At 51.0% G+C, this 13,786-nt stretch overlaps 2 protein-coding genes across 2 annotated transcripts; one reads left to right on the top strand and one right to left on the bottom strand.

Moving 5' to 3' along the window:
• Window positions 1–48: 48 nt before the first annotated feature.
• On the top strand, window positions 49–3,066 carry T310_0334 (uncharacterized protein; the record flags this gene model as incomplete). Its single annotated transcript, XM_013476763.1, has 2 exons — window positions 49–295; window positions 347–3,066. 2 exons carry the CDS (start codon window positions 49–51, stop codon window positions 3,064–3,066), a joined length of 2,967 nt encoding a protein of 988 aa, XP_013332217.1.
• A 1,425-nt stretch (window positions 3,067–4,491) lies between these two features.
• On the bottom strand, window positions 4,492–8,042 carry T310_0333 (Ras guanine-nucleotide exchange protein; the record flags this gene model as incomplete). Its single annotated transcript, XM_013476762.1, has 2 exons — window positions 4,492–7,434; window positions 7,497–8,042. The coding sequence occupies 2 exons, from the start codon at window positions 8,040–8,042 to the stop codon at window positions 4,492–4,494; spliced, it is 3,489 nt and encodes a 1,162-aa protein (XP_013332216.1).
• Window positions 8,043–13,786: the final 5,744 nt, after the last annotated feature.

Raw genomic sequence — 13,786 nt, 5'->3', positions numbered from 1 at the left:
TGAGCCGGTGCACTGAACAGATTATGGGTTGACAAATTCACTTGTATTATGTCTTACCATGATGCGTCCATCCGGCCCCTGCCAGCCGATGTGGCGGCGAAAATCAAATCCTCCATCTCCATCACAAATTTGAATGGAGTCGTCGTAGAACTGGTCAAGAATTCACTGGATGCTGATGCCGTCTCCATCAATATTAGCCTGGACTATCGACGGGGCGGCTGTATTGTCGAGGATGATGGTCACGGTATTCCGTCAGCAGAATTCAAGGACGGTAGTGGGCTGGGGCAGCCACACTGTAAGTTCTGCGGTGCTTGATCTGAAGATTTCTTGCTTACAAAAATCGTAGGCACCTCCAAACTTGGACTCGGGGAAAGAGTGTACGGTTACAAAGGGCTGTTTCTGGCGTCATTGGCAGCGATGTCTTTGTTGACCATCACTTCCCGCCATTACCAGCAGGCCAATGCAAATACTGTCATTTTCCATCACGCAAAAACCATTTCCAGACTGATCCCCAGTCCTCCGCAGCAGTCACTCGATCATGAAGGACATGGCACAAAAGTTACCGTCAATGATCTTTTCGGAAACATGCCCGTCCGTGTCAAAAGCAGAGCCTTGGCTCTTCAGAGGCCTGATGACATGGACAGAGAATGGGAGGAGCTTAAGAGGATGCTGACGGCTCTTGTTTTGGCAAATGACCGGCCGCTGAAGCTGGTTTTGTCGGAGGCTGACAAGAATCGAAAGGTCGTCATCCAAGCCAAGTCACCGTCAGTAGAAAGGTCAGACTCCAGTCAGGTTGGTGTCGATCTTACACGAATAGGATCGATCCTCACACAAGCTGGCTTAATACCGCTGAAGAGCACTGAATCATGGGTTACGGTCTCGGCGAGCACTCCGGATCTTTCCATTCACTCGTCTATCTCCCTTCTTCCCAGCCCCACAAAGCAGGTCCAGTTCATTTCCATGGGAATTAATCCGATTTTTGCGCACAGCAGTGCCAATGTGCTTTATAATGAGGTCAACCGGATTTTCGCTGCGTCTGACTTTGGCACGACCAGTTCCTACCAAGAAGCAGAAGAGCGGAGAAAAACCGCGGTTTTACAGACTGGAACGAATGTTAAAGGCACTAGTAAAGGAATAAACCGGTGGCCCATGTTTTACATACGGATTGAAATGGGCGAATCGTGGAGAGCGGCCAATGAGGAAACAGAGACGTTCGAATCTGATAGATCTCTTCAACGCATCCTGGACGTGCTTGGGGCAATGGTTTATCAATTCTTAGAGCAGCACCATTTTCGACCACGAGCTCGAAAGCGGCTGCGACAGTCGCCCAAGCAAAAATCGGAGCCGGATAGACGACATGGAAAGGCATCTAGGAAAGAGGGTGACGTTCCAAAATGCATTTCTGACTCTGCTCAACCACCCGTTCCACAGAGGCCCATGAGCAGCACAGAGGAAACCCTTGACAGTCGCATTAAGTTGCCTTCTTTTCAGAAGAGGCCCTCTGCGCTTACCACTCAAGATTTCGGCAGCTGGTCGAGGATTAAAAGCGGAAATGGAAATGTATTTGATGAAATCTGTTCAGGTCTGAACAGGAGACCCGAACCTGCTCAGGGGACGTCGCTTCCACATCGCCCGTCACAAGCAGACCCTGGCACCAAGTGTCTTGTAGAACGTGGTCAACGTGGACAAAGATGCGATTCGGAAAAGGTTGATAATGGTGAAAGTGAAGAAGTGACAACTACGCAGAGCACCGGGTCGGATTCGGGGGACGGTATTATCTCCTGGACTGACCCTGTCACCAAATGCACCGTTTTTATCAATTCCCGAACTGGTCAGTGTCTTCCTCCGAGACCGTTGAGCTCTACTGCTGTGAATACATCGCCATTGTGCCCAAGACCACGATCCACAGGGTCTTTGGGAGATCGTCGGAATTTGAACGTCATCAAACGGCCGCAATCAGCTCCATCAAAGAAAAGTTCTCTCTGGCTAGAGGCCATCATGGATAAATGGGACAACCTAGCTTTCCCTCGTTTGGAGAAGCCAATCCCGTCAATTCATTCTGACATGAATGGCGAGGGATGTCCCGAAGGAAAGCTCGATTTCCGGATACAGCCTGATTCATGCGGCCTGTCAACTTGTACAGACACAAAGTCCAGCGGGAAACTATGGAAACGCGGCCTTGCAGAAGCAGATGTAATTGCCCAAGTCGACCGAAAATTCATTCTTGTCAGAATGACGGCCGCCCCTCTAGACAGTGGTGACCGCAGCTCAGGTAGCCTCCTTGTTCTTGTGGATCAGCATGCAGCTGATGAAAGATGTCGCATTGAACAGCTCTTTGATGAAATGTTTACAAGTCAGGCTGGACCTGACAACTCTGGTGAAATGATGAACCTACGCACATTTGAACTTTCAAGTCCGATCAGTTTTGAGATCGCAGCACACGAGACTGGCCTCTTCAAGGCGTACTCTGAATTTTTTGCCTCTTGGGGTTGCCACTACGAAGTCTTTGAAATTCCTGAACAAGGGAACGCGACTGTTTCTGTCAGTGCTCTTCCTACACTCATCGCTGAAAGGTGCAGAGCGGAGCCAAAACTGGTGGTGGATCTTTTGCGCGGTGAGATCTGGAACCGGGAGGAGAACAAGAGAGGCTTCTCAGTCCGGCCTGCGCTTGCGACTTCGAGGAAGCTGCCCGAAGGCGTCGATGGGAGCTTACCTTCGGAGCCGATAGCTGGCTTGCCTTCTTGGGTTGGACAGGTCGCTGATTGCCCGGAAGGCATTATTGACCTCTTGAATTCGCGCGCTTGTAGGACCGCAGTCATGTTTAACGATGTTCTGTCGATTGAAGAATGCCAGAATCTCATTTCTCGTCTTTCACGTTGTGTATTTCCGTTTCAGTGCGCACATGGTCGACCATCGATGATACCGATTCTGGATTTGACATCTCAGATGCGAGACGACGATTTTGACATGCTCGACATTGGTTACGAGCGCACGAAAAAGGATTTGGGAACGGAGTTAGGGTTTGCTGAAGCGTTTAGAGCTTGGAAGGATACTCATTGGGATTGATTAATAATTTTGTTTTTTTGCATTAATTTCTGGAGATGGAGTCTCTATGGATAACTGTAGATTATTATAAAGTTGGTGCTCATTTAGGAATTACGCTGTCTAGTACATATATGGCCTGATGGTACATGCATACAGTGGACCTGAAATCAAGGTACGAGCTTTGACTACATGTTGCCAAGTCTGCTAAGTATGCAGTATTTTACCGGGGGAAAAAGGGAAGAAAGGATAGGTTCGTCAATCAACCCCGTCTGTCTGTCTATCTAACTGCCTACCTCTATTAAACTAAGAACTCCTGTATGAATACATATTGCTTTTTGCTCTTTTTTTTTTGGTCTGTCGTGGCAACCAACTACAACACTAGGTATGTATGTATGCGCAGTTGGTTGGTTTGTTGGTTGGCAGGCCATTAATTAAGCTATGCTAAGCTATGTATGCTATGCTATGTGTTGTGTTGTGTTGTTGTGTTGTGGAATGGAATGTAACCCAGCAAGCGCGGGCAAATCTTACTTAGGTACTTACCTTGTAGCTACCTAGCTACCTTAATTAGGTAGCTGGCTAACTACTAGGACAATGGACGAGTACTTCTATAACTTTTTTTTTCAGGAACTTGGTTTGTTTGGTTGGTTTCGAACCACCAACAACAGAAACAGAAACACACGCTTGAAATTTTCCAAGCCAGAGTTGTAGTAGCGCTCTTGTAGTGTCAACTATGTACAGGAGAGATCGAGATAGTATTCTTACACGAAAGAAAAAAGTACAAAAGAGGTACATCAAACAAGCAATGCCATCAAACAAACCCATTGCCCGTTGCCCGTTCCAGAAACCCAAGATTGCGACCGTGACCCAACCGTCCATGCGCGAAGGGGGAAAAAACAACAAAGAAACATGTGGGAAGAAGAGTGGAAAAAAAAGAATAGAGGAAATACAAGGCTCGGCCGAAGGAAAAGGGTCAGGACGGGTAGTCTGGTAGGTCGCTTTTCTCGAGAAAAATCGCAATCGAAAAACGAATCGATCATGGAGCTAGCTCCTTTTTTTCCCGTTCTAATGCCGCGTGGCACTCGATGCGTCTATGAAAAGTTTGTCTTCCCTTTTTTTTTCCCCTTGGAAGGACTGACGCAATTGAAAATTTCCCGTTTTTCCCCCCTTCTTTTCCAAGAGCCCTTTTTGTTCCTCAGAAGCCATTACTCCCGATTTATAGCAAACCCAAGCACAAAATTCCTTAAAAATCAAAGCGAACATCCCACCCAAATTGCAAAATATACAAAAAGAAAACGACAACAAAGTAAGGGGTATGATACGTGGGAAACATAAGCAAACCGGAAGCCCGTTAAATAACCTCAATCATAAGTCGTAATGTCGGCCTCGAGATGAAGCTCGAGCTGAGAACAAAGAATAGCTAGCTTTGGGGAACGTCGGCCCCTCATTCTAGCTAGTCGTCGCAACAGATTTCACTTTCGAATTGTGAGTCCAATTGAGGAAATCGAATTTCTCTTTCGTAGTCTCCCGAGACAAAATCGAGCTCGACTCGGCAGCAGCACCGCGCGGTTGCGCTGTTTCTCTTGGCTCAAGGATCAACGATCGACGATAGTAGCTTTGGAAACTCTTTTCCCCGTTGGACCGGACCCGAATGAACTGGTCTTGCATCCAAGTCTGAAGTTCAGGCACTTCTGTCAACCGATACGGTACCTGGAAACGCTGCAGCTCACTGATGATCTTGGCAGTTTTCATGTGCTTGTCAAAGTTGATCACGGTCAGTTCGCCGTCTTCCGTGGGAAGAGTTCTCAAAGGCGGGTTGCCGTGGTCGACAAAAGTCAAATCCGTCAGGTACACGCCCACGAAGGGCAAGCATGGCGCAACATGATTCTGCAAGCGCTGACGGAGAACCGCATAGTTCCGGGAGACGTCCACGATCCCCTTGAGATTATCCAAGGTGGCCTTCGTCTTCTGCGAAACCAGTTCCCAGGTCCGCTTGAGACGGACGATAGTGGACGAATTCAGTGAGCAGATGATGGCCATGAGCGAATCATAGTTGTTAAGCTCGAGACATTTGTTGGCGATCTTCACCCATTGCTTGATGATGACAGCCCGCTTCTTGGGCTCCTCCAGCTGAAGAATCGAATCCGCGACCAGGTTGGCAAGGTCTGTAGAGAGTGTCGACATGGCCCGGACATTTACTGCCAACGAACCGGATTTCTTCATCCACTCTGTGGCCAACAGCTCTTCCGGAAGAATCGAACAGAAGATTCTCGACTCCTTGATAGTAATCTGCCTCGCCAATTCGAGAGGATCAAAGTCGAGAATGCTGATGTTCGCGCCGCCATTCTTCCACTGTTTCAAAAGATTCATTTGGCTCTTCGTTATAATGGGAGGTGGAAGGGGAGTATCAGGAGGCACGTACTGCGCAATGGCAGTGTTAGTCTTTCCGATTGAAGAGACAAGGCGTGGTACTACGGGGCCATGCACAGTAGAAACTTTTTCTGCAAGCTCGACGAGACGCTTCCCGGCATTCGGCAAGGCGACCATCAATTTGGTCTTGGAGAAGTTCAAAATAAAGTCCAGAGCGACGTTATCGCAATCATGACGCCAGTGAGACTCTAACCAGCCCTTGAACACGTTGTAAACCCGTAGTCGGACCGGAGTTGCGGCATGAGGGGTATCCCCGATGTAATCGTACCGCTCAGCAAGGGCTTGCGCGAATTCCAAAGGTGACACGAAGAGACGGAAAGTGAGGTAGAAGGTCGAAACAAAAAGAGCGTCGGGGGTCGATTGATGAGCAGTGAGCTTCTCAATTAACGCCCTGAGACTGCCACCCACCACTTGGCCGTCCTTGAACATCAGCTCATGGGCATAAGTCTTCTCCAAAATGTTCGCCTCGGTTTCGTCGTTCTCCTCTGCCAGAGTGGAACGGCTCAGGCTGCCTTTCAGCGATGGCGCCTGGGCATTACCGCCAATGTCTGGAGATGTTGCTCGAGTAGATGTCTGGGAAACCCCGCTCATTTCCGAATCGCGCACAGCGCTTTTATATGTGAAAGAGCTGCCAGTGCTGGTCGTTCCCCTTGTCTCATAGCGAGACAAAGGCTGGGAGTCAGACTTGGAGCTTTGTTCTTGATAGACAGCGTCTGATGGGCTGACATCGCTTGCGAGAATGGGAGTCGCGACTGAAGGAAACGAAGAACGGTCTCCGGCAGTGGTGGGACTGCGCGGCATCGTCCGCGAGTACGTCGATGAGGGAGTGGTACCGTCAGTGAGAGTAGGAGTGCCAGGCGTCAGGTCCTTGTTCGGGATGCGGAGTGGGGGAGGAGGAAGGCGCATAGATGGCTGAGGTGGGCGTTCAGGATTTTCCGCACCTCCTTGTTGAGGCTGTGGCGTCTTGTCAGGTGCGTCCGAGTCGGGCTGTGAGTCGATCGCAGGAGAGTCAAATTCGAAGTCACCGATCTGCTCCAGCACCTGACGAGCTTTGGCCACACAGCTGCCAGCACCCCGAACGCAATCTGTGGCAGCATCTACCAGACGCTTGCCCTCGTCTGGCATAAACACAACCTCATCATCCGTGGCATTTGGTCGAAAAGCATCCCGCGCCGCATGAACCAACTCTGTGATGCGATCATACATTGTATCCTTGGCTTGCTCCAGCTCCACTGAACGCTTGAGATCGTGTTCCCAGATCGCCTCGACAACAGATAGTAGTGCCCGACATGACTGGACGGACTGTTGAGTCGTGAGGATCAGCTCTGTCGACGACCGCGACTGCAGGTGAAGACCAATGAATGACCCCAACACCCCCAGGAAGCCATCATATGCCGAGCCAAGGCGTTCTGATGCGAGATTTGGGTTACGAAGCGCTGCAGATGGTCCCGAATAGGATACCCTGTGAGAAATAGAGATCCTGTTCCCCTGGACAGAAATCGGTCTAGGCGGTTGTCCCGGGTGTTCGGTACGCGTAGAGGCCTGGCTGACGTTAAGATGACTCCCGTTCGTCTCAGAGGCAGAGGACACAGCTGCTGCGGATCCTGCTCGGTCGGGAATCGAGAATGTGTCGGTGGGCGGAGTCAATAATGGAGCGTCATAGCCCGCACGAGATGTCTCGGGACGCTCGAGTTCCTGCATGGCTCTAGCGAGACCAACTTCTTCATTCCACACATCCAGAAAGCGAACCCCTCGGGTGACGATCTTAAACGCCTTGAGGAGCATCTCATCAAGTATCTTCTCCACTTCCTCATCGGAAGGAGTGCCATTGGCGAGGTCTTGCAGTCTCTTGGCGATCTTCACCAGGGATGAGAGCTCGGCGAGCAGTGCCTTTCTATTTCTGCGAAGTCCATCGTAACGTTGGACAAGAGGCGATTCTCTCGTGAGACACTCTGATTTTTCCTGTAGCCAGTCAATATCAGATATGGGAATGTCCGTTGAACGGACGGATATCATGAACTCACTAGTAGAAATCGCACACCGGCGATAAGCCCTCTCATCAAGTCCTGGTTGCCAAAGTCTCGGAGAGACTTGCCACAACCTCCCCGGATAATGTCCCAGAAGTCGGTCAATGCCTTAAGCAGAGGCCGCATAGGCAATTGATCGTATGCTTCGCAATAGTTGGTCGGCAACCAGCCCCGATCTCCCGTCTCGAGAAGTGTTCCATCTGCCCAGCCGTTGACATGGACCGAATGTACGAGAATAATGTCTCCTTGGTCCAGTGGAAGGGTGACGGTGGACGGGGAGACGGTACCCGACGGATGAAATGGATAGAAGGCACGAAGATAGTTGTGGAAAATAGATCTGCCTGTTCCTGCTCGCTCGGCCGTCATATCCTCTTTCGAGCCGTGAGGCGTGAGCGGCGGCGTCATCTGGTCTGGTCTTTCACGGGTAGTCGGAGCGTGTTGGGTAGTCGATGTACCCGTTGTAAACGTAAGATGGGGTACAGGCGGGCGAGGTTTGCCCTTCACGATCTTCAACGGGGCCACTTCTTGACTCGAATTTTCCATGCTCCTCTTTTCGTATCACTCAATGTTTGATTGGTGTCCCAGAGGCCAATGTCGTGCGCGGGCGATCGCGGACCAAACTGGTTCTTAAATGGATGAGGCCCAAAATGACATCGTAAAAGACCCAAACAACCCAGAAGCCCCTGTATACAGTAATATCTCCGCCGATTCGTACCAACAAAAAACGTCAATACAACCGTATAATAATATATAGTTTCTCTTTGGTCAAAGATCGACAGTTCTGGAAATTTCGAGCCAATTGCTGCGGTCAACCCAGCTGTTATCGCCCTGCAATAAGGTCAGTTTCTGTGACAGGTGAGAGAGGAGATAGCGTGAAAACGACGCCTGGGTGGTTGGCGGCTGAAGGGGGCCTAGCAAGAAGCGGGGGAATGTCCAAGTCCAGGCCAGGGAGGGAGTGAACGTAAACATCGGAATGTCAACACACAAACCCCTTTCGGGCGTACCTCAATTCCAGGAACAAGACTGGCAAAGGTGGCAGGGGAGCTGCTCAGAGTGAGCGTACGAATCCAATGTGGATTCTATTTTCTATACCAGTCTCTCTGCGAGAAAAAGCTTGGAAATGTAAACAAATAGAAAACCGATTGCTGAGGCGAGAGGCTGCGTCTCGTCAAGAATAGACAACCGCTCTGGTTGACATCAACAATTATTCGTAAAAGAGTGCGCGACGTTCCCCAGCCGTTGGATTAACCACGATTCAACGCCGTCCCAGAACAATGGGAGCTCTCCAGGACTCGGTGATAGGGGGGGAGGCAATCATTCGAAAAGGAAAAATATTGCGATGCGTATTGGCAAGGCGACCGTGCTTTGCAGTGTTTACGCAAGGGCCACCAGAACGAGTGGGCGGAAAGGGATAGAGGAATGAGCGGATAGGAATCTTATCAGCTAAGCGATTGCCACCAGCAGCAATGGATCTCTGAAATCCAAAAATAAACAGGACGATGTATGAAATGTGAGATGATGAACCACAACGCTGGAGAAAGAGAAGGACAGCCCAACGGGGAAGGGAAAGTACAGAATACAGATCGATGAAATGAACAGGACTTGGGCGGACCCATAACAATGATTTAGAAGAGGGGAAGGGGGAGGAGGTGAGCAACACGCTTGGGAAGCTCTTGGGAGGGTCTGGCCGCGGGCCAATATCGCCCTCACTCTGGCGGCTGCGGGACTTTGGAGATTCGGCTCGTGGAGCACTCTACGGTCCATCCAATTTCTGGCGTCCTGTTAGCTAGCTGGGTATTCGACATGACTCTGTCAAGAGAGCGCATTGGTCCTCTTCCACCATTGCTTTTTTTCCCCACAAGAACCAGGTCCATCAACTTGCCCGTTGCAGAAATCAGGCTGCTCAGGCCATACTCTTAGAGTGACAGGCTGACAGTTGGTCCGTGTGAGAACGTAAAAAACGGGCACGCCACCAGAAGGGTCTAGTTCCAGCCCCCCCTGAACGCTCAGTGACAAGTCTAGGGTGGAGCGCGTCTCCGAAGCGTTTCAAGCCGGAGGGAGAGAGGTGCTAGAGCACACTGCTCGAGTCGAGCACGGAGAGCTAGGAAACTAGGAGACTAGTCCGGAGCCATCGGCCGCCCCTAACGCCTCCCCGGTCCCGCATCCAAACCTAGGGCGTTGGGCGGCGTCTTGTCGCCAACCGGACGGGCTCGCAGGCTCGCAGCAGGGGAGTTCTTCCCGCGTCTGTGTGCGAAGAACCGACGGAGATGCATAATGCATCACTAGGCCCACCAAGCTTGGCTGCATAACCTAAAATGTCGAGGCAATCAAGTTAGTGGGCGACCGGATTAATTAATTAATCGAATCGTAAGGGCCAGGGCAATCATAACACAGACGGTACGGAGTAGGCGCTGCAGACATGCGATGCCGCGCTAGCTTACCGGGGGCTGGGCCGGGGATCGGGCTCATCGGCGATCACCTCTCGCAGGCACCGCTGTGGCAGAACGCAACAGAACATTGCCATGATTGTTCTTGTGGCAGTCTGGCAGACACCCCCTCACGTTGCTGGTGGGCCTGAAGGACGCAATAGTGGCTGCTGGTGGAGCCGGATCAACATCGCAGGCTGCAGAAGTTAGAACGCGTGAAGACGACAAACGCCCTCGAGAGCAGGGCAGCGACAAGCTGGGAAAGAGCACTAGCGGCCCGGCAAGTCGGGAACCCAGGAACTCCGATACCAAAAATACAGGCGGGCTGGCACAGCAGGCGCTGCGGCGATACCGACGTGTTACACGATACGGGAAAAGCAGAGACACGGAACAGGAAGGAAGTAATAATCAGAGTCACTGCGATAATCACAATCTACGCGAATCCGTCTTTTTCCGTCTTGCTCGGGCCAACTACTTCGCGTATGTTTTTGCTTTTTCCCTTCCCTCGTGGGGTTGAATCTTTTTCCGCATCTGATAGGACAGCGAAGATCGAACAAGGAAGCGATCTATGCGTGATTTCTCTTGACGCGTCCCGTCAAACTTAAAGACCCGTGTCGGCAGCGATCAGTCACGGCAATGGTGATAATATTCAGTGAGTGGAGACTAATAAACAACGAACCTTGATCTGTGTCTGGAACGGTGGAACCGGTTCTTGATGGCGGCCCGCGTTCCACTCCCACAGCATTGTTCGTCCCGCCACTCACTACGTACACGATGTCAGGCGAATGGGAATTACAATGATGCTGTGCAGTTTATGCAAAGCTATGCCCACGGGGGAGGAGGTACTCCGGAGTAGTCAATATCTGGACGACAAGGGCGAAGATACGGATCACATATTACCGATCATATAAATGCAATAAGACCATGCAAATACAATAATAGTAATATATCTTGCATGGATCATGCCTTGCATCGAGTCAATTATGCAGGATCGGAACGGGGTCCGGCCCGGGCTCGGAGATATTCTCAAGGAGGTCAATTGTGATTGATTATTTTCTACTGTAAGAACCAGGAAGGGAAACAGGTCCAGAGAAGACGTGCATTTTGCAATCGCCGCCTAACTTCTATGTGTCTGAATGGAAGAGGTCGTCTGAATGGGACCAATTTGAGACTTCCTGTGTAGAATCAAAAATCCAAATTCATCGTGAATCCGATGCAAGCATCGCATTGATATCACATGTGCCTTGACCGTAGAAGAACAAAATCACACGAACTAGGATCAAAAGCAATGCGGGGAGACAATAGTTGGACAGACAGGTCCGTACTTGCCAGTTGGGGGAACAAGGAGACTAATTCTGCAGGTGCAGAAAAGAACCACAGACCCTCCAATCAGAACAAAGGGTTTGTCCGCCCTCGCTATCCAACAATGGACAGAATTGTTGTCGAAGCAGCCAGTCGGAACCTGCCATTCTCAATGTTCCTGCAGCCCTACCAATCAGGGGAAGGCACCACCTGCTCGCATTCTGATTTACCACGACTACCCGGCTTGCAAGCATCACATTCACCTTTTGAATTCGACAAACCACCTCGGTCCTCGTGTTTATTCTTGCAAGTCCATTTGGGCACCAACAAAGTGATGGCAAGGTGGGCAATCAGCCCTCGCGCCTGGGCATAAGCACTTTCGCGCCACCTCGAGAAACAGTCAATCGCAGTTCGCTTGTCTCGCGGGATTCCTTGCCGAACCTATCGAGGAACGACGGTGGGACTGCCTGTGATCGCCCTACGGAGTACCTGGAAGGCTAGAACAATGACCAGAAGGATGGTTTGGATAATTGGACGCCCTGCCAGTGGTTTCAGTCGTTCTGAAATCTGAATTTTCTCTGGTCGTGAGATGAGTTGACTTTGTGGAATTGTCCGTCGCACGTGCTTCCACGTTCATCTCGGAGCAAAGTCTCTTTGTATGCAGGCGACTGATTGGCATTGCGATGAAAGTGGACGCATTAACTCCGCGTGTTCAATTCGGAACAATGCCGTGTTCCAGAACAAGTTCTGATCACCTGTGACCAGAATTGCATCGCAGATCGACGATCGTTGAATGAGGTTCCCAGGTCCAATTTTATCGATTGACTACGGCTCCGTCCACTATATTACGACTAGGATATCTAGCATAGTCGTTACTGCTCCAACTTCCAGAATAAGGCTGGCTTGAATCCTGGAATCTGGAACACCACGCGTCTCTCTGACCGCCTCCACTCCAGCTATCGGGACCACAAATCCACAGCAGTAGGGGCCAGGGGCCACAGGCCGCATCGAGGGGAAGTTGGGAACAGGGTTATCCCTGAATCGATAAGAGTCACTCAGGGGCGATCTTATCGAATATCCTGTGTTTTCAGGAGGTAGTTCGATTCCGCGCTGGCATACTAATTCGACTCCGTCCCAGGAATCCAGGATAGGTAGGTACTAAGATACCTAGGTAAGTCACTCCTGCCCAGCTCAGCCAGGCACCTTCCAAGGACCTACCTGCCCGAGCAGGCAGGTACTGTGTCGCCTAGTGCCAACGCCAATGCAGCGCGGAAGTTGCCGCGGATTCCGCACGCGACTTAGGCTCGTGCTAAGGCCCTAAACCTCCACCGGCTGCCCGTGCCGCCCTCATGGAGAAGTTAGAACACCAGCAGCCAAAACTCAGGACAAGTAGAAGCCTCGGCTTATGAGTCTAACACGGACTGCGGCACAGTACCTATCTGTGCACGCCACCACTGGCCACATGGTGACCGGTGCGCCATGACAGATGACAGCCAGCATCCATCCCTTCCGTGCAATTAATTATGGAGTACTCCGTATGTGAGGCGAGCCTGAGCACTCCATGCTGTACTCTGTACGGGCCGCCGTTCTCCGTTACGTTGGGCTCGCCTAGCAACCTGTTTACACAATTACACTAAGCTGGCTTTAGGGAGACACGTGCCTGGCTGTTCCTGCGAGCTGCGGCACGGGATCGATGAGTTCCTGCCGCAATCGATCGACTCGGTAATTCGGTGGATGTACTCCGTACTGAGTCCGTGTTCTCATGAGGCATGGCAAGGGCTCCTTTGCACAGCAGACTCTGTTTTACTCCGAGTACTGCGTCTCATTGACATTCTCTCTTCTTCTCTCGATTAACACAGGGATTGATTTCATGGCCTGGCCAGGGGAGGGTGTGTCTGGATCTCTGACTAGGTACGCTATGACCTGCAAGCACATCTCCTAGCATGATGCCAATTTGCACGACAGCTGGATGCCCGTTCTCCCTTGTACGCAATAATAATTGTGGCGCTGAACAGAACAGGGACCCTGGCCGCCGATCAGGCACCCGGAACCTCTCCGCTGGCAGAAATCCGCTAGCATTAAGCGAGCCGTGTTCTATCCGCGACTACCAGGCAATAGCATAAAGACTTGGAACTCGGCTAATACCACGGATGAAAAGCGTGAGCATGAATTCACGCTTCATGTGATATGCGCATGGACGAAGAATAAAGTAATCTCCGTACTCCGTACTCTGACAGGGACTCCGAGCTGACCCTACGCAGCAGCCGAACGAGATGCGCCTTAGGACTGCGGCAGTTCTCGTTCCAAATGATGGCCCACCCTGGTGGGCCACCCAGGATGCTCAATTCCTAATTTGGGCTTCTGCGTTTACCAGGAGGATCTGGCTGCTCTTTTCTGAATTCCTCGCCTGAGTACGAACGTCGATGAACAGTGTTAATGAATTCTACAACTAAACCATTATGTATACAGGACGGAGCACGATTGGTGACAATATCGGCTAATATGGAGAGATATCTGCCTTGACGACAGGCAATACAGTAGCGGATGCGTGGCATGTCA

This window comes from Rasamsonia emersonii (genome assembly GCF_000968595.1).
Source record: "Rasamsonia emersonii CBS 393.64 chromosome Unknown ctg1118621759675, whole genome shotgun sequence".
In the NCBI taxonomy this organism is placed as follows: Eukaryota; Fungi; Ascomycota; class Eurotiomycetes; order Eurotiales; family Trichocomaceae; genus Rasamsonia; species Rasamsonia emersonii.
This window is presented reverse-complemented; position numbering and strand designations above follow the sequence as displayed.